Genomic DNA, 26,421 nt, shown 5'->3' with positions numbered 1-26,421 from the left:
ACTGTGTGCGTCAGTTTGCATCCTTGCTCACAGACTCAAGTCTCTAATTTCGACTCACTATGCTGTACAGCAAATACCATTTTCCCATGGTGTAGCATTTTTGTAAATAGAATGGACAAAGAGGCTTATAAGGCATCTTCTTCCGTTTTTCTCGGCACTAATCTTTTATACGGGACGAAGCGTACGTGGGCAAGAATTTCTTTCAGCAACCGTAGCGTCAAGCTGCGACTTCATGTATGAAGTTCCTGAGAGCCGTCCAGTTTCCTGAGTAAATAAGAAGACAAGTTATAATTATACTTTAGCGTATGTAACCACGATAATCCTAATGGCAGTTATAGGTTTTATTAGGGGCGTAGAAACTAACATTGTCCTTAAAAAGCTTTCTTTGATAAAATAATGGTGATGTATATAACATGGTCAAGCGTTTTAGCTTGTAAATGGCTCTTGAAAAATTGAACCCAACTTTGCCGTAATAATGTAAACTCTGATCTACAGGATCTAGATAGACTGAGTTTGTTTGAATAACTAATTACATAAGACAATCAGAAGCAAGTAAGTTCATTGTGATAGTCATTTCCGTCTTGGGTTTTCCAACGTTTATATATAACGAATCCTACAGAGCCAAGTATTTGGCTTGTCAGCATGCACATCCCGCTCACACCGCATGTGGTGTTTGCGTAGATAACCTAGACATGTCACAGCCGAACTTTGACAATAAATCCATAACTGTCATACTTTATATGCACCATAGGTAAACATAGCATTGATATCACGGTTGAAGCGACAATTGCGGCGATTATATTCCAATTTTTCTGGGTCACAGGGGCCCTTCAGAGCATACCTAACCGCAAGCGAACGTGCCTAACACAATATCACCCTGATGAGTGTGGGAACCTCATTATAATATTGGGTAAATAATCAAACTCATGTAGCGCTAGATGTACCGTGACAGCACGAAAACAAATTGTAGATTGCATTTTACGCCGCATATGGACGCATCTGTAATTGACAAAGATAAGGGACCGTTCAGTTTTTACGGCCTGGGGGGGGGGCCGGCAAAATCTTGTCGCCGGTGTTCAAAAAAATATACGCTGAAAATATACGCTGAAGGCGTCCGGCCGCCGAAGGCGGCCCCGCGCGGTAAAGATGGTCGATCATGGCCATGGCATAAAGTGAACTTTATTGTTGGTATTATGTTTTTGAAAATGTGGTGACCCCCCCCCCCTTCCTACCAGTGAAAAAGTGATGACCCCCCCCTTTGCGGATTCCAAAATTATGATGACCCCCCCCCCTGGATTTTGCCGCCCCCCGGCCGTAACAACTGAACGGTCCCTAAGGCAAAATAATTTTAAAGACCTTCGTTATTTGGGGGAGGCAAATTAATGTTATCATATTCCACCACGTTTTGCTTGAATTAAGAGTTTCATGGACTAGATATAGACTGGTAATGAACTCCAGAGAGGACAACTGTCTTTTCCAAACTACAACCCTACGACTTCCGTCCACAGCTGCCGGTTGTATTCTGATCTAAAGGACATTTACTGTTTATAATAGTGGGGAAATAAAGACATCCATTCAACTCGTGTAATTTTAGTCAATGCAGGAAAGGAATACCTTGTTCAAAGCAATAGATGATATCTTTACACTTTGAATATTAGTCTAAGAGTAATTGTCAAGCCGTACGTCCATTTGCACCGACAATCTTGAAAGTATGGCAAAGTTGAATGCACTCCAGACTCGTGATATGCAGTGTAATGTGAAGCTACCATCGCCTTACTTGTTTTCCTTCGATGTTGAGCTCACTTGGAGAACTTCACAGTGGCCAAATTAACCTCCGGTCACGATTTAACAGAGAAGGAACATGAACTGACTTGGCTTTAAGGTAGTATGCGCCTCGAAAGTGAAAGATTTAAACTTTTGCTCAAACTTTGCTCAAGGAATATTTCAACCACCCTCTTTCAAAATCAAGAAAAAATATCGGGTGTCGCCGTGCAAATTTTTGTCTAGAGAAACAAATTGTCGAAGATTTACCGATATATGAGATTCAAAATGGCTGCCATCCCTGTGTTAACTCTATGGTGATAAAGTAAAATTTCTGATTTTCGAAAAATTAAGACAGTGATAATATTTCTTACTCCAAGAGCTTCAAAATGAACCGTCATAAGTGGTATCAGAAAAGCATTGTAAAGGTTTGAGAGTCCGAATATCTGTCCCTGTTTTACATATTTCATCCCTTTAGATATTAACGTATTTATTTCCCCCTTAAATATTGAATACCAACTCAGCCCATTATGTGTATTTTGCAATGGTATAGCGGATTTAAAAAATTCTAGCACGGGCTAATGTTCAGTGGTCAAAAATATATGTTGGCCATTACACAGATAAGAGTAGTATCGATATGTTTGAACGCTTGGTATTTCGACTTGATGTCACAGTGGTAGTAGAACAAGAAAATGGTATTTTGCAAATAGAATTAGGGAACACAATTGCAAAAGATGCCTAAAATTAGGCTGTAATGTGACGTCGTTGCCTGTGATTTAGAAATAGCGTCCAGCGACGCGACGAAAAGTGCTTCTAAAATTTGAAAATAACCAATTCATTGATGTCATATTTTCAGATCATTTCCTCCAACTTATCATCTTTCCAGTTCTCCAATTTCCGTGAAAAGAAAGTCCTACTTCGTGGAATCGAGATTGCTTACATCGGCTACTGATCATATAACTTATCCTGCAAGATAAGGACGACAACGATGTACTTCCGGGAACAAATTGCGACGCCAATTTAGTCTAGGTCTCCATAACAGCGAAGTGCGCATGTGCATGATTAAATTCTTGAGTCACCTAAATCAGTCAATCACATACTATAGAGGATATAATTCTGGGCATGAGTCAATGTCTGTAGTTTTTTGTTTGTTTGGTTTGTTGGTTTTTTCGTTTTGTTTTGTTTTTTTGTTTTGGTTTTTTTTTGGGGGGGGGTGTGAGGGCCCGGGGGGTTGGCTCGCTCGGGTAGCCTGAAGTCAAATCCATGACATCATTCGGTGCACCCGATCAGATAATCGATGGTGTTCCTGCTACCAAAGATTTATCAGTGTCTCTTCTTTGATGCGCAATTATTCCACGGTCGAGTTCAGCGGCAGTAATGTAAGAATACGGCGAAACCAAAAATCTTAACGAAAACAAATAAGATGTATGCAGGTTTAGGGATTTTTCTTTGCGAGTGGACATGGAGCAGGGCCTTACTATTTTTATGGTTGTTTGACGATCTGGAGAGCAAAGTCGTGTCGCGGAAAGTTTTAAAAGAGGGCAGAAGGCCAGTGGCCCCGGGGGAGCGACACCCCTGAATTAGGTAGGGATGCATATTGAACAGTTCAAACCACAAATCACAAACTGTACAAACCTCACAATATAGGACGGCCAAAGTCTACTTTTCGGCCAAATACTTGGGTCAAAAGGTTGTTTTCTGCTAAATGATAGGTCAATATATAGCGCTCACCTAATAGGTCAAAGGTTTTGCTTGAGTCAATATCTCTAGTTAAGAGTCTACATTTTCTCAAAATTTCCCGCCAAATGGGGGGCTAGGGGGTCAAAAAGGCGGTAAATACATGTATACGATCTATGGCAGTGCCCCTCCGGGGGCACGTACGACGAGTTCTTTGTTTGGAGTGGGAATAGAGGAAAATAAGCGATCGGAAAACGAAATATTTCGAATTATTTGTAGGAATGTAGTTGCGCACAACTACTGCTTTCTCAGACAAATTTTGATTGTGTTCAACAAAACAGGGTATAATTTCAGCAAAATCAGCCGATTGCTGCCCATGAACAAATATACATCGTCAACATGAATGATGTCTTTAACTAGAAAAGTAACAAAAGTTGACATTTTATAAAAAAATTATGTGAGCGGGTCTTTTTTCCCGTCTTGTCTCAGACTCTGCTTTTGAAATCACTGAACTAGCATAATAGACAGCATGAATCTGTGAATGATAAAACTCATCTCGCTCCAGAGTCTGCGGCAGAATATTACAACATAGAGGCACCTGTCACTGTGACCGTAATGACGTCACTCAGATATTAATAGCATATGGACAGTAACTGGTGGGGTGGGACACATCCGATCGTTTCCGGATTTTGCCGATCGACAGAACGTTAATAAAATTTGACCCCCCACCAAATTCATCAATTGTAAAATGTGACCCCCCCCCCCAAAAAAAAAAAATCATCAGATTTGATTCATTAACCCTTCGCACCCTATTGTCCTGGGCTGAAAAATTAGGCCCTTCAAAAGTGTTTGCAAGAAAAAGAGTTACCCACCCAATTTTCATGCACACAAAACAGCGACCCTCCCCCAGATGTCACAGTCCGTATCAATAATATCTTAATTGAATTATAATTTCCCATTTGACCTTTGAACTTTCAAAGAATCCTTTTTGAACTTTACAAATAATCACTGGGTGAAATTCCAATATCATATTGTTTTTCCAGATCTGCTCTTTCAAATATAATATTCTCGTCACGTACATTTATATCAATTGTCAAACTTTTTAAAGCACTGATTTTAATAGTTAGTTTTGTATTGTAAAAAAATATTCAAAGTTTCCTCACATACCACAATGTGTAAAGAATCAACATTTTTGGTGAAATTCCAAAATAAAATTTCTTGCACACACATGAACTTGTAATCTCCCTAGTCTAATCAAGTATACTAATATCAATAATCAAGAGTACATAAATACACAGATTTAGCTAGTTTTGTATTTAAAAGAAATTATTCATAGCTTCTCATAGACTACTCATACATTATGTACGAAGGACCAAGCAACATTTCGGTGAAATTCCAAAATCAAATTTTTTTCCACAACTCCATACAAACCTTCGTAAAATTTGACCCCCTTCCAATCATTGATTGTAAAATTTGAACCCCCCCCCTAAAAACGGTTTCGTAAAAGTCAACCCCCCCCCGCTTTCCACCGACCCTCCCCCTCCCTGTAAAAAACGAATGCTCCCTAAGTCCTCATATCACCCATTACCGGTCACTGATGCCGGACTGGAATGCCTGAGCCGATACCCCACAGGAAGTCATTGTTCGTTTCTTATGATGTATACAGGATCCGAGGGACGGTAGTATTTCAAATGACTGGAAGTAACCGTGTGTTTAATAGGTTCATGCAGCTGCCAGTGAAGTTGTTTATTTAAAAAATCTGTTCGTTCGCAGGTGTTTTGTCTGTTTGATGTGTGTGTGTGTGTGTGGGGGGGGGGTTTGAACATTATTTGGACGTTCTACAGACCTTGGGGCCTAACAACTTTCACGGTAAGAACTTTGCTTCGCCATGAACTTGACACCTTATGCTGTTATGAGCAAGGGAGCGGCGATACCGGCTGTTAACCCTGTACACCAGGCCGGTAAAAGGCAGAGGGGTACGTACATTATTTTTCAGTTGAGGAAATGCCTGGCAATTTGCTTGGAGATCGTGGTACCGTCCAGCTCGAATAATATTAAAATTTATTGAATCTATATTTGAACAAGGTGAAGTAAAAAATTCGGTCTCATCTGTGTAAATTAAATCAGCTCCTGCAGGGCCACTCCTCTTCCTGTGCGTTTCCCGGATTTACGGGAGCGTGAAATTTTTCCGATAAACCCCGCCTTCAAAACACCGGCCAATGTTGGGGAAACTGCTTAAATCATACATCGAGTCGGATTTAACATTTTGATGTATTTTAACACGGATAAGGATTTCATTAGGCCAGTGAATGCTGTTACCGAATATGCATGCCTTTCCTTGACCACGTTGTCCCTTCTTCGACGAAAAACTCCCGGCGTGTCTTCTCCTCTGTACAAAAGCTCCGCGCTGATCCCCGTTGATAGACCCCCCCCCCCCAATAAGTAGATCCTAAACCCAACCGGTCGGGATGGTATTTTTTCGAAATTGTCCACAAGGCTGAAGAATGACATTGATCCAGCAATGAAGATGAAAATTGCCCGCACGCTGAACAAGAACCTGTTTCTGAACACCTTTTTACGCAATTGTTTGACAAAATGATATTTCAATCCGATTCTTCTGGGCTAAGCGGCCTCAATAGAGAGCCACTGTTACAAACTGTGACTCCGGACAATGTCTTGGTCGCTATTTTAGTTCCGTATATAAAAAAAGTTTCTCAGACTACTCCTAGAGATGGTGAAATGGCCTAGCAACAGTATCAGCCCTGTCAACGAATGATTGATGCTTAAAGTCATGCTTTGTCATCGTTGACAGATTCTATGCACACAGTCCGGGTAATGAATTCACATGTCACGAATGTCATTATACCGATCATAAATCTTGTGTTGACAGGTAAAATATTGAGTGTGTCATTGTACTTGCTTTGTATGAAAGAATATAGTCTAGGATGCTGTGTTATACACAATGTATTAGGAATATGGATTTCTGGATGCAAGACTTGCTCCTATGGATTGATTTAGTCGCAAAGTAAAATAACTTGGGCGTATATTAACGCTCCTATAGTGTAAAAGAAGTTGAGGTTTTGCAGAACTTGTCATGAGATGCCATTTTCTTTTATTTTACTGTACTTAAAAACGACGACAAAAGACGTAGACCTCTTGATTCACAGCTTTTTGTAAAATCAAGCTGGAACCAATTATTTCTCTCCGTGTCAATCGCGGCGAAGACCTAGAAGAACAATTGCAAGTAATAATCTGTTCCGGGAGCTTTCTGTGGTATTTGACCTAATTAGTGTTACTCACCAAGGAAAGGTGTGGTCATCGTTCGACACTCCGTTGGGTTTTTTATTCATTCCGCAGACCGCGCAGACTGAAATGCTACTGGTCGATCACGGCAAAAAGTGTTCTCTCTGACGAATGGCTCGAATAAAAGTAAAGTAGGAGGATACATCGACAGTAAAACGTCTTGCATATGCCAGAAATTCTCGGTACCATAAATACGATTTTGCCACCTAGGTGAAAGTCTTAGGCGGTCGACCGTATTTTCAATGTGGCGGATTCGCACAGGTCAAATACATAAGATTAGGCCGTTTAAAGAATTCTTTGTTTGCCCTCCTTAGATTTTTGAAAAACCTAATTAGCCAGCCAGGAAAAAAAAAACAAACACAAAAAAACACAAATGTATTAGCATAACCTGGGTTTTTTTTAGTTTGTTTTGGAAAAATAATATTTTTATTTGTAATAGTGTTAACAGTGTGTTTGTTTTCTTAATTTTCTCTGAAAACCTACCAGCACGCGGACGGTAAACAAAGAAGTTGATTTGAAGCGCCTTAGAGAATTAAAAGTAAGGTTCTAGGTTATACACAGGAATTTAATGCCAAAAATACCTAAAGGGATTAAAAAATGAATGAATTTAGCTAGTTTCATCAACAACAGAACATTTTTGCCGTTACCGCGATTACGTATACATCTGTGTTAAAAGTGTTTATGAGATCACCATCAAACTCTTGCTGTGGTGAGAAGGCGACTTTGTACCCACTATGCATTGTAATATCATAAAGCGGCCCCCCCCCCCCAGCACAAGACAAAAGCGAGAAATTCCGACTGTCAGCCACATTGTTCTGTGATGCCTATATGCCAATATGGCTAAAAAATAAGATGACTGGCAGAGTAAAATTATCTCTTCTCGTTCCATGCCACCATTCACCACGAAGAATAATTACGCTTTTCGGCGATGGGAAACACCCCTAGCCTGAATTTCACCGTATATTTCAGACTGGCATGCGGTCACTTCTTTTCCGCGAGTGATTTTTACGCTCACTACGTATAGACTTGATGTTAAATAATTGTGCTTCTTCTGACTATTCTATTGTTGTTCTCGTTTTTATTATATTACCTTCTGATTTTGTGATATTTTCAGTAGAAAAGACCAGCAGTGGAATCGCGGACAACGGCAGACAGCGCATGCGCGCTGCTATGCTGATAAAATTCAGGCTTCTGAAATCAACATATCGCATTCGTCGTTTGTCTGATCACCATCTCAAGTTTTTATCGCTAGTTCTGACTGATATCAAAGCAAAATTCTCCAGTCGGGTTGATAATTTGTAAGTCGATCGGATGTTTAAGTCTTAAACCGATTAGACGTTTGTGAGCAAAACGTCACAGGTGGGGCTTTCGTGGCCTTAGGTGACCCGGATGTTGCGAACCCGGACCTAAAAATTGAAAATACGCCTTTATCTTGTTCGATACGGACATTGGTATTAAATAGTAATGTCAACTATTATTGACAAATGTTCAGAAAGCATGATTTAGATATATGTCTGTCATTGTTATAATTAAAATCTGTCTTTTGGTCTGTATTTACCTACAGTGTACCGAATGTCGGGTCAGATCGCGAGATACATTGCCAAGCTAACTCCTTATTTGCCTATACATGACACGTCGACCTGTGTTGAAGCGATGCCAAACCCAGAGTACGGTTATCTATCTGTCAACAAAGTCAAACTATTAAAACCTTTAAAATACATAGTACTTATGGAACACTCCTGTTATAGTGTGTCTGGGAAATATAATATATTGGCGGGGAAATCATGGAGTGAAGCGTTTCATTCGTTTCACACTCTGACTAATTCTGCTAGGGTCAAGTTACAGCGTCAGCAGTTACCCGAGGCGCTACTCCGGTCGCATTGCTCTCCATTTGATTTAATCAGCTTTCAATCACCGAGTTACTTGTGTCAAATAGAAGGCGGCGACAGTCAGAAAGTGATAAAAATCTATTTGAATAAGGAAAAGAATTACTTACAAATCCAACTGTTCATTTTCAGGGGCATCGGTCAATGTTAATCATTCATTGAACATGACTCGCCAACAGGTATATACTGCATCTTAACTGCTGAAGTCGTATGCGCGAAAGTGTAGTAATAGAAGGTACAGTATGCAAGGATTTTTTGGAAATGGCTTTTGGCAAAGGTATGGTTCTAAATCCCGACTTGCGGGTTCATTAAGTGTGAGAAGTCTTTAGTACTTGATCAATGTTTCCTATACATCGAATTTCGATGATATCCTCACCAGCGGTCCCGGTGGCAAAAATTGCATTCTTTTATCAAGGCAATTGGTGCCTTGATAATGGAGAAGTTACACTTTTGCTCAAACTTTTCTAAAGAGGATTTTAAAATATTTACTTTTGAAATCAAGAATAAATAGCAGGGGTCACCGTGCAAAATTTGAAACTAGAGAAACAAATTACCAAATATTTACCGACATTTGAAAATGGCCGCCATCCTTATGATAACTCTATAGAAAAAAAATTATTTTCACAAAAATAAGTCGGTGGAAACTTTTTTCCCTATGAAGTTCAAAATGAGCCCCTACAAGTGGTAAATCAAAACGTATTGTATATATTTGTGTGTGTCCCCGAGGCACATTCCGCCTGAAAGGCGCAGACGTTAAGTTTTCTGTAACTAACACTTCCATTACACACCCGAAACCGCCAAACCGTCACTGATGCAAAAAAATATTCTATTGCATCTGTGACGGTCTGGCGGTTTGCCTGCATTGAGTCGAGAGCCTGTGTTTCAAGGTATGCAGTCAGAATGTACGCTCGTGTAGCTTCATGTATGTATGCATGTATGTATGTATGTATGTATGTATGTATGTATGTATGTATGTATGTATGTATGTATGTATGTATGTATGTACATGGATCTATCTATCTATAATTTTTATGTATGTATTAATGTGTTGTACTGTTATGTGTGTTTGTACCCTCGTATATCGTGCGTACTGACAATTGTTTGTACGTGTATACAGTCGAGAAATGATGTCTGACCAAAGTCAACATAAGCTGTAATGTGATTCAAGTTGCAAGAACGTTGAGCACCACTCAAGGTTGTTTTCATCTCCGTGTTTTTAACAACGTCGCAGTGACAACACATAGAGATATTGTATAGCTTGAGAATGGGTGGTGTCTTGTATAATTATCGATGAATCTCTTAATTGTTACTGTTACCCATCGAAAGAACCATGTCGCCATCGTTAGGCACTCTTCGTTCTCGCGAGCCAGAGTATAATTTCCGCTCCGCTGACCTACTTCTTAACGGGTAGCGCTAAACTGTTGCCGTAAAGAGGCGCTTGGTTTACGACGGTGGGCACTCTTTTCAATATTTTCGCTTCATCTATTCTGCCATTCGCTCAAGCTCAATAATACTGATTGATCATTATGTGTCTTTTCTGATTGCGGCATAATATGTAAGTAGGTACTTGGACGGCAAACCACTTTGCGTACGCAATAAATTGCGCTAGCAACTACACTTTTGAGTGATACCTATCGGGGTACATGCTGATGTGGCTTAGTTAAAGCCGACGACTGGCGTGGTGAAATGGTCGTGTCTAATGCAACGACATGCTGAAACCATATGTGTTACAAATGTGAAGATAACTGTAAAATGCGTAAAAAATCGAGATCACCTATAAAGTTAATACGGTCAGTGTCCCACCTCATGATGTCCTCAGGTGACCCGGATATGTTGACAGCACTTTTACATACCCGGACGCAAAATCGACCTTGAAATCAGACGTTAGCCTTCATTGACGCAGAAAGGTGTTCAGAAAACATGTTCTTGATATTTATTCTCCGTTGTGATAAAACTAAGCTGTCGTAAGATTTGGGTTAATACGTAAATCACCATCCCTACACCGTGGAGGGACTGTGCGTAAATTTAATAAGGACGAGAGGGTCTGAGGTCCGGTTGCCGCGTTGTACCAAGGACGGGGGCTGAGCCTATAATTGCAGAGTGCCAGAATCAAGTTAATTTTCTCTTATTGTGTTGAAGAAAACTGTCACTGGAAAAGAAATGTGACTTAAAAACTGATGTTCCCATCACACTTTTTTGGTGAATTACTCATCGAATCCTTTTATTTTATGCAGCTGATGTGTTTACGACAAATTTAGGGCTTCAAAGAGGTATGGAGATGATCAAGTCTGAAGCATTGCCGTTTGTTTGCAGTGTAGAGACAAATTTTCCAAAACGTCCTTCCAGTATACAGATGACTTTCAGATGTGTGAAGAAACGAGAGGGTTGCTGACCGGCAATGACGATGCAAAACACTATGATTACAAAAAAAAAAGCACAGAAAAACTGCTGAGTCAGCATTTTAGCGGATTCATCGATAAAAAATAGAGAATTGGGAAATAATTTTGCCATAACTGCACCTTAAAATATAGTATGATAACACCACCCTTTTGAATGCAGTTTTCTTTCAAGAGTCTTATGTGAAAATTTCAAGAATGTTACAGTGAAACATTCCTGCAGTTCTATATGCAAGTCAATAGAATTAGCTAACAGTACACAACACATGGGTGGTTATAAATAAAACTGGAAGGGCGACTCAGATTTTTGCACTGCCGATAATATGCAACATAAAAGTAAGCATGGCGTCAGAATGTTCTTTTCCGCGTTTCTTTACCTGACATTTCAGTGCGGTCAAGACAAGCTATTCACGACAACAAACAAAAGAAAGAGTAAAGTCCGGGTGAACGACTGTGATGAGAATGAGCACCGACGTTAACGTCCATTGTTCAAAGTGACCCCATCATTGATTCATATCACTTTTCCATGGTTGGCAAGTCATTCTGAATCGCTGGCCTATTGAATGCGTTGCCAACAAACTTGTAAATCATTGGTGATTTATGTGCGTCCATAAATATTCCATTTGTGAGAAAATGTGCTGACATCATTGGCCTTAGATAAGCAAAGACTAAGGTTCCTTGTGACGTGGCGTGAATCGCTTCATTTCATCGATCATTTGCGGTGTGCGGCCGAGCCCAGGCACCGAGCTCTATGAGGTATAAGTGTGTATATCTTAACTTTTCCTGAGCGCTTTGCATTTTGCGATTTTCTGCCTACACATAATTGGCAAAAGAAACTAACCACGTGATAAACTACATCTGCACAAGTTTTGAAAATTGTGGTGTAGTAGAGAAAATGGATTTTATGGAATGAGTACAGGGAAGTGCAATCAAAGTTTAATAGTAGTGTTTACTCAATGTAAAAATTGGCAATGTAACTATGTATGTATATATGTGTGTATATCTATCTATCTATCTATCTATCTATCTATCTATCTATCTATCTATCTATCTACTCATCCATGTATCTATGCTATCTATTGTATACTATATGTATGTATGTATGTATGTATGTATGTATGTATGTATGTATGTATGTATGTATGTATGTATGTATGTCTGTCTGTCTGTCTGTCTGTCTGTCTGTCTGTCTGTCTGTCTGTATGTATGTATGTATGTATGTATGTATGTATGTATGTATGTATGTATGTATGTATGTATGTATGTATGTATGTATGTATGTATGTATGTATGTATGTGTGTGTTGTATTATTATGTTTGTTTGCTCCTGTACGTATTATATCGTTCGTACTGATAATTGTTTGTAAGTGTATACAGTCGAGAAATGTCTGACCCAAGTCAGCATAAGCTGTAATGTGATTCAAGTTGCAAGAACGTTGAGCACCACTCTAGACCGTGTTTGTCTCCGTGTTTTTAATAACGATTCGATGTCGCAGTGTAAACACAAAGGAGGTATTTTCCAGGTAGAGGATGGGGTGTCCGTGATTGATGATTCTCTTAATAGTATTGCTATTCATCAAAGGAACCATATCGCCATCTTTCGGCACTCTTTTCATTAATTTCGCTTTATCCCTTCCTCTAGCCGCTCAAACTCAAATACTACTGGTTGACTAACGTGTGTATTCTCTGACTGAATGCGGAAAAATTGGACGGCAATTTCTCTTGCGTATGCAACAAGTTGCGCTACCAACAACACTTTGATGTGATACCTAGCGGGGTACATGCTGGGGTGGCTTAAGAGCCAGTGACTGGCAGGGTGAAATGGTCGTGTCTAATGCCACGACCACTGACATCATGTGTTACAAATGCGTAAAAATCGAGATCATCTAGAGCGTTAATACGGTCAGTATCCCACCCAATGACAACCCCAGGTGACCCGGATGTTGACAGCACTTTTAATGTTTCGTACCCGGACGCAAAATCCACTGAAAAGCGGAATCAGACGTCAGGCTTCATTGACGCAGGAAGGTGTTCAGAAAACATGCTCTTGATAATTATTCTCTGTTGAGGTAAAACGAAGCTGTCGTAAGATTTGGGTTTACGCAAATCACAGTCCCTCCACCCCACCGCCGACGATGTGTGGAGAGACTCAGCTGTGCGTAAACGTAACGATCCCTGGGCGAGAGGGTCCGGGGTCCGGTTCCGGGGTCCGGTTGCCGCTTTGTACGATCTGTCGATGTTAAGGACGCGATGAAGTTATAATTGCATAGATGCGGAAATCTCAGTACTGTAATTTTCATCCAAAGTATTAAACAATCACCTTCGAAATACTTCAGACATTGAACGTTTTCAGGTAAAAGATAACTCAAAAGTGAAAAAAAAAATATTTTCATTTTCTCTTAATTTCGTGATTGCGTTGTAGGAAGTTGTCACTAGAAAAGAAATGTGACTAAAAACCTAGTGTTCCCATCACACTTTTTAAGAGAAAAAACATCGTTTCCTTTTATTTGCTGTTACTGTGTGACAAATTTAGGCCTGTAAAGAAGTGTTGAGTTGCATGATCAAGTCCAAAGCATTGTTGTTCCCTTGCAGTGTAGAGATATATTTTCCAAAACGTTCTTCTAGCACAAATGAGTTTCAGATGCGTGAAGAAAGGAGAGGGTTGCCGATCAGGCAATGACAGTGCAAAACATTGTCCATGACTATCAAAAGCGCTGGAAAACCTGCTGAGTCAGCATTTTAGCGTGTTCGTTGATAAATAGAGAATAGAGATGTAATTTTGCCATTTCGTCTCCTCTTTGAATACATCTTTCTCTCAAAGGTCTTTTGTGAAAATTTCAAGAAAATGATAATGTTAGAATGAGATATTCTTGCAGTTCTGTGTGCAAGTCAATTGAATTAGCTAACACCACACAACACTGAAGGTCGACTCAGATTTTTGCACTGCCGATAATATGGAACGTACAAGTAAGAATTGCGCCAGAATTTTCGTCCTCGCGTTTCTTTGCTTGACATTTCAGTGCGGTCAGGACAAGCTATTCACGACAACAAACAAAAGAAAGAGTAAAGTCCGGGTGAACGACTATGATGAGAATGAGCACCGACGTTAACGTCCATTGTTCAAAGTGACCCCATCATTGATTCATATCACTTTTCCAGGAATACATGGTTGACAAGCCCTTCTGAATCGCTGGTCTATTGAATGCGTTGCCAACAAACTTGTAACTTGGTGATTTATGTATGTCAATTAATATTTCCATTTGTCGGAGAAAAGGACTTGCGTTCACATTCCCTTCAATAATGCAAAAATGTGTTGACAGCATTGACCTTAGATAAGCAAAGACTAAGGTTCCTTGTGACGTGGCATGGCATCGCTTCCAAATCCTTGAACATGCAATTGCGGTGTGGGCGGCAGGGCCCGGGCACCGAGCTCGATGACGTATAAGTGAGTACATCTAACCGGTACCTTTTCCTCGGCGCTTTGCATTTTGTGATTATCCCTTTACCCTTAATGGGTCAAACTCTAAAGAAACTAACCACGTGATAACCTATATCCGCACAAGTTTTGAAAATTGTGGTGTAGTAGAGAAAATGAACTTTATGGAATAAATACAGGAAAGTGCAACCAAAGTTTCATAGTAGTGTTTACCCAATGTCAGGGAAAAATTGACAAAGTCCCTCAATGAAATCTATTTTGCATAGAAATTAAAGCCGTGCATCGACATATAGCGTAAATTTGTCATTGATGAAAATATTAATGTATTGCCAACTAGTCAAAAAAGGCAAAAAAAAACACAACAAAATGGGAAACTCGACCTCAATGTTAGGCCGTGATAAGTCCTATACTTCTGAAGGATCTGTGTTGTAGATTTGTGCCAAGGTGACGCAATGTTCGGTCAGAACCTTGCCAATGGTCTTGTGAATCAACCTTTTTCATCTGACACACCCATGTCCTCCGTCTTGGGTGTAGCTTTATTTCGAATTAAGTTGGCAGTTTTCCCGAAAGCGGTCTAAATTAAAAATTGCCAGTATTTGTGACAGATAGTGTGAAAGTAATTTCGAGAAAGGGGTAATGTACTGTATGTAACACATTTAGTTTATGATTTTTGACCTTGTGCCGACATTTTGACTCAAGATATTTTGACGTTTTCCTGCCTTTACCCACACTTGATTTCATAACTGCTGTCACGTTGAAAGTACACGAGGGATCTCACATGGAATGAACATATCTAACGTGGAATGAACATACGTCATGTGAAACGAACACACGGGTCAGCTAGATTATCCAGAGGACCCAGACGAAACTTTCTCCATTATCCTGTGTAACCTGTTATTGTCGCTATTCATTTTGTAACAAAGGTCAGAAGTGGTGAGTAAAACTGACAACCTGGTGTACGCTACAGTTACTGAAAGCATTACGATTCCCCGTGGTACGTACCTCTCTGCTCAGAGGAACCCCGAAGCGCGACAGTACAAGTTTACAGATAGAAAATAATGGGATATTCAAGACTTTCGAATTCTAGCTACCAACAAAGTTTAGCGTTCTGGTGAACTCTTGCACTATAAGGATTAGAGGAATGAGTTAAAATTCATTGTAACTGTATTTGTGTGAAAACAGCAATACCATGCTGACCGTGACATACATTGCTTGTGCGTGGAAATGCAATGTCATACTCATTTGAGGGGAAGACATTGATTTTTTGACAAAAATAACAATAATTTCACGCCGTCTTTGTTATCTTAACAAGACCAATGATTATCCCGTTGGTTAGCGTGCCTGCTACTAGACTGTGAGGATAGTGACGATTTTTTGAAAGTCTGATTAGCTCTTAAAGCCCAGCGCTGGAGCTTCCGATCCAAGAAAAGATTTTGCTGTGGACCTACACGAGACGATCATTGCCACTTAGGTAGAAAGCGCATCGGGGACAAATTTTCGAGCTCGAATTTTTCCCATAATTTTAAAGGTCTACCGCTTGGGGGGGCCTCATTTATAAGCTCTTTGGGTAAGAAAAAAAATTTCAACGTCTCGGTTGCAGTTTTTTGAAAATCTAAATTTTTGTTTCGCTATTGAGTTAACACAGGGATGGCGGCCATTTTAAATTTCAAATACATGTATTGGTAAAAGTTTGGTAATTTGTTCTTCCAGTACCAAACTTTGCACGGTGACCCCTGATTTTTATTCGTGATTTGGTAAGAGAATGATTGAAAGTTTCATTGAGGAAAGTTTGAGAAAGTTTAAGTCTATTGTAGGGGCTATTTTAAAACACTAACCGTGTATTACCTTGTTTTCAGAGTTTGTCATTTTTTGTTGCAGTAGATGGTAAAATGCAGTGCAGGGGGAAACCGGATATTTGGTTGCCGTGGCGACAATTTCAGGGTAAAAAATATGAGGAAATTTGTGGCAAAGATATCTATTGAACGAAAAGTCATACAACAACCGAATTTTTTCTGTAGCATTCAGATGTATATGTATTACAATATGAACCTAAATCTATGACTGTATAAGATGTCAATATAAATTAAATCATAGTCATCTCGGTAAGATTGAAAAATTAATAAATTTCACAACTTTCCGTCAAGTTTCTACTATGACATGATTGGATGACCTTGTTTTTTGAAGTTTATTTGTAAAGTATTTAATTTCACATATGTTGGCTGATTTTCATTGCATTCCAACCATTCTTTCAAGAGTTATTACTGCCACAATAAACGAATGCAGTACAAAACACAATTGTTAGGAATATTGGATTGAAATGTTTACAACATAAAGGTGATACTCATACTTCATGCAAAGTTTACGACCTCAAAATAGGGTATTGGACAAGTTTAAATTGTCAGTTAGAATTTTATTTACAAAAGCCTGGTTGTAATTGCTTTCTAAGTGAAAAATGAACTGTTAATTATCAAAAAAACATTGATTTTATAATCAGCATGATAATGAAATTCATGAGAGATTCTTTACTTGTTATGTATATGGACACCATAACGTCTAATATGGTTTGTTTTCTGGTTTAATTGCTATACCTGAATGACAATCTTCATAGGCCTTACAGTAATATCCACACAAAATATAAAACAGAATCATTTGTTGCAAATTTCTTCCCGATTACTCATTGATCTGGCTTTTTTAGACTGCAATTAGTCTCAAACTCACAATTTCCACAACGCCATATTTTTACCTCTGAAAAAGCTGCTTCAATAAGCAAGCAAATGGTCACTACTTCATACATGATGCCATAACTCAACAAAGTTTTTAGGCAACCAAAAATAGCGATTTACCTGTTTTGAATATATAATTAGACTAAATAAAATTTGACCAGGGGTCAGTGGGAAAAAAACGCGATTTTTCTCGATTTTAGTTAATATTTTTTGAAGAATGATATAGCTTATTTGAAAGTATACATGTCGAGGGTGACAATGAAGGAAAAAAATAAAATTAGATTTTTTGAGCATTTTGACCGACATTAGCCCAGACGATGGCCTTAAGTCTTTCATTTTCGAGGCGCATACTACCTCGCAAGCGACATTGTGCTATCAGGAACTATGGCCTGCTTATTTTCCTTCCTCGTACAACACTTTTGCAGCTGGTTATTATTATCATTCTACGACCTTCATTGTCTTCAGTTCACGAAACCAAGATAATCAACAAAAATCTGTTGACGATATGTAAACGAACTCATGCCATGAGCTCTGACTGTGGTATTAAAGTATTTATTTGCTATGTGTCTTGTTTATTCCACATCGCGTGAAAATGAAAGAATTTTTATCAGTGATACGTGCACATGCCATTCCTTACCAAGCAACAAAGAATCAATCATCCAAATAGATATCTGATATTAGGACAATGATCTGAGGTGTCTTTTGAATATAGGGCAAAACGTGTGGCCGTTGAAATTAGTTTTCTCGCCCTCGTAAGATGACTGATTTTGCTCTAGTACTCCTTATATCCGCCAATCGATTCGTTCAGTCACGGATGAGTCACGCGGATTCAACGTGTTTCACCGAGGACGGACCTCGTCTCGAGGTAGCCGAGACCGAGAACGAGCCGGTGACTTTGCTGATTAGCGCCATCTCGCGACCTTTCTTCCTCGAGCCACGTCATGATTTGCGATATGGCTCAAGTAGGATATTTGATGAGTTGTTTCTGTTCAAATGGTGCCTATACTCGGTAAAAAACGCAGGTCTTTTTCAGAATAACCGTAAATAACAAAGTGAAGATCCGCGTAGAAATGTTGTTTTCCAGGTGTGGCACCTCTACAAATTTACGACACGAAGTATGTATTTAATTGATATGCACTGTCCGGTACGTGTCTGGCATTTTAATTCTCTTACATATCGCGTGTCCGGTACGGACACGTTGCACGATGCTTCTAATGTAAAGGTACTGGGCGTCCTCTGGCAGTGGTATGCAAATGACTCTTTTAAATTTTTCCTGGTAAAAACTGTCTTTCTCTTGGCTTTCAGACAATCCTTCACAAAAATATTCCATAGAAATTCCACGGGGATCACCACGGGATGTACACTCTTATATTACGATTTATATTTAACCATGGGATTCCTACAAGAAAGTCGCACACGCGCAGTTTCGACGACCCCCCCCCCTCTATTTCTTGGATAGGGCCCTTGAAAGCCATTAGGTTTCTTCATGTTTACAGTTTAGAAATGTCGCCTCTGCAAAAAGCGCAGTGCATATTTCTTCGTGTTTGCAGTTGAGAGATGTCATCTGACCGAAACAGAGCTCCACTGTGATTCAGGTTCAACGAGCGTTGCAACACTTAAGACCATCGTGCGAACAAACTCCCTACATTTCAGTAAATAATTGATTACTTTCTCTTGCAAAATTGTGGAAGAGATGCCTTCACAGTAGTTTCTGAAGTTCTCAAATCAATGAATTTTCAATGTGCGGTAAAAGTCGCATTGTCGCATATTGCTATAACACTTTGACACAATTACAATCAATCGAAAAGATTGCCTCCGTGGGCGGTTAGGTCACAGGTCCGTGGAGTTGCCGTGTAGTGCACATAGAGAGAAGGGCCCCCTTCTCTCTATGTATATATACTACACTGCAACTCCACGGACCTGTGGGTTAGGGCCCTTCTTAGGGCAGAGGGCGCTATGCTCAGTCAGCAAGTTCCGTTGCAATTAACGTTGTATTGGTACACTACGAAAACATTGTTTTTTGCGCAATTATTTCATTACTCATGTCTGGAATAACTGAAGATTCCAATATTCTACTAAACAACACTCAACGCGAAGCGGACGACCTCAACTTCAAGTTTTGGGACACACCATCATAGGCAAGGAAAAGACAAGGAAAGGCTGTTTTTGTCCGTCTCTTTTTCTCCTTGCCTGTGATACCATATACGATCCCGACATCTCTCTCTGTTCTGTAAACCAAAAAATGTTAATGTTTTGACATTTTTGATTTCTGAAAGCTCTCTTAGCTACCAACCTACCTTAGTACCTATATACCTATCTACCTACCTAACATGCATAGGCCTACATAGATACATTCAGAGAGACAGACAGACTCACTCAATTACACAAAAAGGTTTCCTGGCGCGCTTTGCTGGAGGTCACCAGTTCCATGGATGCCATTTCGACAGAAAGATTGGCAATAATTGGATTTGAGTCTTTTTAGTTTGGCCTTAATTATTCTCCACAGAATGTTGTTGGCCTTGACTATTCTTCACAGAATGCTGAAGCCAGTTTTGAATAGAAAGTACTAGCCTTGCAAGTTTCCTCCTATTCCAAGGTGTGCATGTGATTGAATATCCTGATCACTCTAACTTCATGTTGGCATTTTACAAGGCTGTAAACAGGGACCCATTTTGTGAGAAGGTGGAAGGTTACAGATGAATTGATTTCCCTATGCTCTTCGTTATGCGACAGACTTATCTGTAAATATTCTATCGCTTTTAAAGAGGACGGCACGCGATCGGTGTGACAACACAATTAAAGGGGAATGCGACTCAAATTTTGCATATTTTCCTACCTGCGTCATTTCAGCAGTGTCGTAGACGCAAGTTTAAGGCTTGTCTTTGCATTCAGTTAAACAAGTTCAAGGTTATCATTGAATTAACCAAACGTTTTGAATGTGCGCACGACCGCAATGGCTATATACAATGTACTCTCATTTCATTACGAATTGTCAGTGAAGTAACGTTTTAAGGTAGAACGCGCCTCGGAGACAGATATTCAGACTCAAACTTTTACATTTCTTTTCTGATCTACCACTTGTGGGGGTAATTTTAAAGCTCTCGGTGAAAGAAAACTTTTCATCGGCGTAGTTTTCCGAAATTCGAAACTTTTATTTTTTCTCCGTGGAGTTAACACAGGGATGGCGGCCATTTTGAATTTTAAATATCGGTAAATCTTGGGTTATTTGTTTCTTTGGTGTCAAATTTGCACGGTGAACCCCGATTTTTATTCTTGATTTTCAAAGAGAATGGTTTAAAGATTCCTTAAGGAAAGTTGAGCACAAGTTTAAGTCTGTCACTGTCGAGGTGTATACTAACTTAAGGCATAATGCTCCTCAAGGATAGGTATTCGGACTCAAGATTTAAAACTTTTAGCATTCTTTTCTGATCTACCACTTGTGGGGCCCATTTTAAACCTCTTGGAGTGAGAAAATTTTTCATCAGGTTAGTTTTTCGAAGGTTTACTTTCCCCCCATAGAATTAACACAGTGATGGCGGCCATTTTGAATTTTTTAAATCTGTATTTGTTAATAGCTTGTTTTTCTAATACCAAAATTTCCACGGTGATCCCTCACTTTTATTCTTGATTTGGTAAGAGAGTGGTTGAAGGTTTCACCGAGGAAATTTGAACACAAGTTCAGGTCTCAAACTCTTGAGGCGTGTACTACCTTAACGAGAGAGAGACGAAATATAGTATACGGCGATGTGTCGATTGATATGCGTACATTCTGTTAGCAGGTAACGTCTAGTACAACACAGTCTTGCATGATGTCAACCGTCTGAGGTGAGTTAGTTTCTTTCCTTTAATTTTTATGATGTAAGCTGCAAAAACAAACTTGTTTGGCATGGTATTTGTATGTGTTCATAGACACATACTCCAGGATGTGTAAACTATAATAAGACATAGGCCTACTTTCTTTTGAAATGCTTCTATTGAAATTATCTACGGGAAAGAAGTGTGTCGCCATGGAAAACGTTTTTACGTAGCGTCTTTCAATTACATATGCGCTGTGTTGGGTGATACAGTGCAGCCCTGATACAGTCTGTTCGGAGCACAATAACCAATAACAAGGTCTTTGTCTTATTTGCTGTTCTACATTTTGAAGGAATACGTCTGCATTACACAAAGAGCTATCATACCAATAACCAGACAAAATACTAGTTTAACCCTTTTCCGTACGTGTGCCGGAGTATTCTCGGAATTCTCATTTACTTGAATTTTTAAATAAATGTTGTTAGTCTGTCTTTTGTCTCATCCTTTGGCAGATTAATGGCAATAAAACACCTTTGACTCATTGTCACGATTCCGTAAAGCAGAATATTTGCCTTTTCGCCATATATTTTCTTGCATTTTCTTCTCTTGTACTGAGGCCAATTTTTTTTTAAAAAAAATTGTGTTGTTTAATTTACGGCAGCATGCCTGCGAAAATTAGGATAGATAGGTCATAGGATTTTCTTTTCTTTTCATTTTGTTTGGCTGAGACCCATAAAATACAGTAAAATTTAGAGAATTGGCTCAATTTTTTTTTGAAAATGCGAATAAAATGTCCAGAGTTGGCAGGTTCTAGGGTAGGTCGGGTAACCGGAAATACACAATTTTTAATTTGGCCTTGTAGATTTTTAATCGCCATACTGTATTTTAATTTCAATGAGAAAACTTTCCCAAATTAGAACAATACGACAAATTCACTGTCACTCTTTGCGTTATAATACGTACACATAGTGTACATTTTGACAATACTTTAACCTCTCGAATACATTTTTTACTATATAGATCACAGATTAAAACTTGCTGAGAGGCTCCAGATGCACCAACGATGAGCAATACTGCTACAAACGCCTCTGCAAATATCGTAGAATGGCCAGCGACTCCAGCTTACGTCTACATCACCGAACTGATTCTAGGAGTCGTCGGTACCACTGGCAACGCTGTGGTCATCATCGTTGTCCTGAGCACGCCGAAGATGAAGACGCTCACTAATTACTTTATCATCAATCTAGCGGTCGCTGATTTCATCACCTCGGTACTGCTTGTGTTTAACAGGTTCCTCTTGAAAGCCGTGACGATTCCCATACCTGACGGGATCGCGGGAGAGATATACTGTCGTCTGTACTTCAGCGCCCCGTTTTTCTGGTTCAGCGTGAACGCATCCTCGTTCGGCCTGGTTTTGGTCACCCTAGAGAGGTATTTCGCCATCGTCCATCCGTTGTCATATGAGAAATATTGCACGACTGAGAGAGCATCGGTTGTGATCGCCACGTCGTGGGGATGCATGTTTGCCTTGCAGTTCTCGACACTGGCGTTTCAAGACTACCATGATGGCAGGTGTTTGGTAGCCGTTTACCTGAGCCAGTGGCTGGCCCCTCTCATCGGCGTTCTGTATTTCCTGATAACATACTTCGTTCCAGTGTGTGTCATGATATGGGCTTACTTCAGGATTCTGAGATCTCTCAGACAGAGCACTGAAAATTCCTCAAGGCCTGCTTCGGACAATCAACAAAGGACCAAAGCGCTTCTGAAGGCCAGGAAACGAGTCGTGTGTATGTTACTGTTGGTCATGGCGGCTTTCCTCGCATGCTGGACGCCTGACAGTCTTCTGTTTCTGGTCTACAACTTTGGCGTCGTCATCGATCTCGGGTCGGTGTTCGTCAATTGCATCGTTCTGTTGAAATTCTCAAACTCAATCCTGAATCCCTTCATCTACGTCTTCAAGTACAAACAGTTTCGGCAAAGCTTTCTCAGGAACCTCTGCTCGTGTCTGCGATGTGGGAAGAACAAAGTTGGAGATCAAGCTTTGTGAACACAGGTGCAATTCAAACTTGATAGACAATTCCAACTTTTGCACACTGGTGCAGAACGCTGAAAACCAAATTTCAAAAATTAGGCTGAGACTTCAGTTGTTAATAAGGCGTATGTTTAGTCGGGAAGGCAGAAAATTAAGCTGCCATGAAGTTTCACAGAATACGAATTGTACACCGTTTACCTTCTGCATGCCAGTAACCATGCACCCACGGGACATAAGCCAGATTCATTTCAGCCATGGTCAGTACCACGGGTTATCGTAACGTTGCTTGGATAGTCGTTCGAGGCGGGCGGCCGCAGGTCGCCGTTTACTTCTCTTTCTTCCAAGTAAACGGCGACCTACGGCCGCCCGCCTCGAACGACTATCCAAGCAACGTTACGATAACCTGTGGTCAGTACAGACTCGGCCGCGGCTATATTTTGTCGTTCTGTCCAAGGATAAACAAACTGAGACATCTTGTGCATCATAGATCGCTTTGCCTGTGGCATTATATGTAGTTTCAGCAAGCCCATGATGATAATATGATGTACATAGACGAATTTCCAATATTCCTAATGCTCAACATTATTTTCAACTATTTGTAAAGTCCGAAGGTTTATACGTCGTTGAAATGATCGGTAACTTCATGTTGATATTATTAATGTTTTGTACTTTTTAACATAGCAGTGCATGTGCATTTAGGATATTACGATTTTACCATTAGACCAGCACATGGAGACTGTTGTATAATAAATTTATTTAAATATTTATTTCAAAGAAGACCAACGTGAACAAGTCCCATTTACAGGCTCCATAAAATATGAATTAAAAAATACATAAAGTACAATAAAACTATAAAACGATAAGCAACACACAGATGACTAAAAATATAAAACCATTAAAAACATCTACAAATTTAAGCATGATATTCTGACCAGGCGTCTGAAACTTCGATAAGACGAGCTAATATCAATGGCTGGGTTAGAAATGCACAATTCATTTAAAGGGACATAAGCTGTAACTCGTGGCAAGTTTTTCAGTATGCTGCTTCTGTATATCAACTACCGTGTCTGACCCTAATCCGTTTGTCATGCTGAAATTTCGAGTATTCTTTTTGTCAACACAGCTTGTATATGATGTAGTGATCATTGTTTATTGTTTACAAATGAATTCTAGTCCGGACTTGAATACAATTTTCAACATCAACAATGTAGATTATACTCATATAGGTTCTGTTGATATGCTAAATACTTGGAATTAAATTACAGTTTAGGGATTCAATGCAGAAAGTGTAGGGAAACCACAAAACAAAACTTCTGAAAAAATACCAAAAGTTCCAGCTTATGGAGCTTTAAAGTAGCCATACACCTTTGAATAGCCGAGTATTTAAAAACATTGAGTTTACTAACTGCGAGTCTAAAACAGTGTAAGTTCTTGTAGTTCTCTGGGGATCATTAAAATAATACGAAAAATTATTTGATGAACAATCATACATGTTGACACATTTGTATAAAAATACAGTATCTAAACTCCTCTCCATGATAAAGAGGCGAAAGGTTAAAACGCTGGCACAATTCTTCATAATTATTTCGGTTGTAAGAATGCTTTGTTTTGGAACAAAGGAATTTAATGTATTTCATTTGCATTCGCTCTATTTTGTACTGTTGTTGTTTTTGCCAAGGAGACCACACTACAGACGCATGTTCTAAAATACTTCTTATTTAAGCTATGCACAGTGAATTGAGGGAGTTGATATTAGAAAATGTATCACAACTCCGCTTAATAAAACCAAGCCCTGTGCGAAAATCTTTACAAATAATAAATGAGACATGGTATTAGATCTATCATGGCACATAATATGCTAATAGTTCTCATAAATAAAATCATTCGATGTATATGACTAGGTTGATCTTAAAAAGAAAAAAACACTCACTCGCGCTGTAGCCGTCGTAGAATTTAGGAAATTCTACATTTCTGCTTTCTATTTCACAGTGTGTAAATTTCTGAGAAATATTGATTGTAAAAATAAGTGTCAAGCTTTAAAAAATACAATGATCAGATAGACTCTCACTTTCGATTATACGGTAATATAACCACCTAGTTAATATCGATAATTTTTTACTGCTTGATGTTGTGATCTGATGTTCGTGATGTCGAATGTCCATGAGGAATAAGCTTATATTTTCAATGAGAAATTGAATCCACTTTCAGCGTCAGATTTAGACGTCGTGTTTTGACGTACACAATATCATACTAAAGTCATTGGGACTTGTGTGATTGCGTTTCGTTCGACACTTTGTGCATCGGCAGAGTCGGGATTTTGTGCTACAGACATTACATGTGAGTTGAGTTGTAAAACGATCAAGCAATGTTCTCAAGCCACTCTATCAGGTTTATAGATCTGGCCGACAATCGAACAGATTTCAGATCGATACGTGATCGCCTCAAACAGCTTGCACTACCATGGTGAAGATATTTCTTTGGGAACCATTTATTGTACTGACATGGATACAGCAGTCAGTGTAGAGCAGTGTGCAGTGGAATAATGACTGTCACTTTCAATACTGATGGCAATTTATTGCTCATGCTGTCGCTGGAAAGATTCTGGATTGTATTGAAACACGTTTTGTTGATTTGGAAATATACGCTAGCTTCGAGTTCGAAACCCTTATTCAGAAATAATAATTGGACCAGATGCTTTCAAACTGAGTCAATTGTCACGGTGGTAAGGCCGTCAGCCGACAGTGTAGAGTGTGCCTGTATTAGCTAGAATCACATTAGGCTACACGCGTTTCAGAAATAGTCTCTCTCTCTCTCTCTCTCTCTCTCTCTCTCTCTCTCTCTCTCTCTCTCTCTCTCTCAGTTATCTAAAAGATTTTTGTCTTTCATGCAAGCCTTTCTTTTCTTAGCCAGTGAATTGTATTAACCAGAACGAAAATGTCCCGTGTAAAGAATGCTTGCGAAAACATTTGGACATTTTTACTCCACAAGATTTACTGTCTCTGCCTGTCCCTATCTTTTGTTGCACTAGTTCATCTTGCAAGTTGCTCTCTCTCCCTCCTCTCTCCCTTGTCTCTCTCTCTCTCAAAACGTTCAAAACTTTATAATGCAATTACTCGCTATCATAGAAACATGCAAGATTTCGATCGGCTCATATTTACGAGGCTCACCTAGCTTACTTGAGCCGAAATTCCCATTCAGATGTGACTCCTTGAATAAAGTCACTATGCTTTCTAAAGAGTCTCTTGAATAAGTTTATTTTCTGAGCTACTTCCAGGTGCAAAGGTAGCCTCACACTAAATATAACATAAAATGTAAAATGAAAAGCTAGAACAGCACGCACACTCTGCCCGAACTAACACTCTGTCCGGAAAATACATTCAAGTATTATTGATTTTTGAATTTCACCGAAAAG

The 26,421-nt window shown here is 39.4% G+C and overlaps 1 protein-coding gene across 5 annotated transcripts in view; it reads left to right on the top strand.

Annotated features, from left to right (window-relative positions):
• The window catches only part of LOC139114483 (tachykinin-like peptides receptor 86C), a 37,917-nt gene extending 13,046 nt beyond the window's left edge, over nucleotides 1-24,871 (top strand). The window contains exons 2-5 of one of the 5 annotated variants that reach the window (XM_070676250.1): nucleotides 8,306-8,408; nucleotides 8,760-8,904; nucleotides 20,962-21,007; nucleotides 21,998-24,871. In XM_070676250.1, coding sequence (XP_070532351.1) covers nucleotides 22,041-23,024 — 984 coding nt within the window. In that variant the 5' untranslated portion in view covers nucleotides 8,306-8,408; nucleotides 8,760-8,904; nucleotides 20,962-21,007; nucleotides 21,998-22,040 and the 3' untranslated portion in view covers nucleotides 23,025-24,871. Of the gene's footprint in view, nucleotides 1-8,305; nucleotides 8,409-8,759; nucleotides 8,905-11,738; nucleotides 11,780-15,356; nucleotides 15,393-20,961; nucleotides 21,008-21,997 lie in introns of those variants that run through there. The other 4 variants (XM_070676251.1, XM_070676249.1, XM_070676252.1 and 1 more) reach the window with 4 other exon arrangements.
• Nucleotides 24,872-26,421: the final 1,550 nt, after the last annotated feature.

This window comes from Ptychodera flava, chromosome 16 (assembly GCF_041260155.1).
Source record: "Ptychodera flava strain L36383 chromosome 16, AS_Pfla_20210202, whole genome shotgun sequence".
NCBI classification, from domain to species: Eukaryota; Metazoa; Hemichordata; class Enteropneusta; family Ptychoderidae; genus Ptychodera; species Ptychodera flava.
This window is presented reverse-complemented; position numbering and strand designations above follow the sequence as displayed.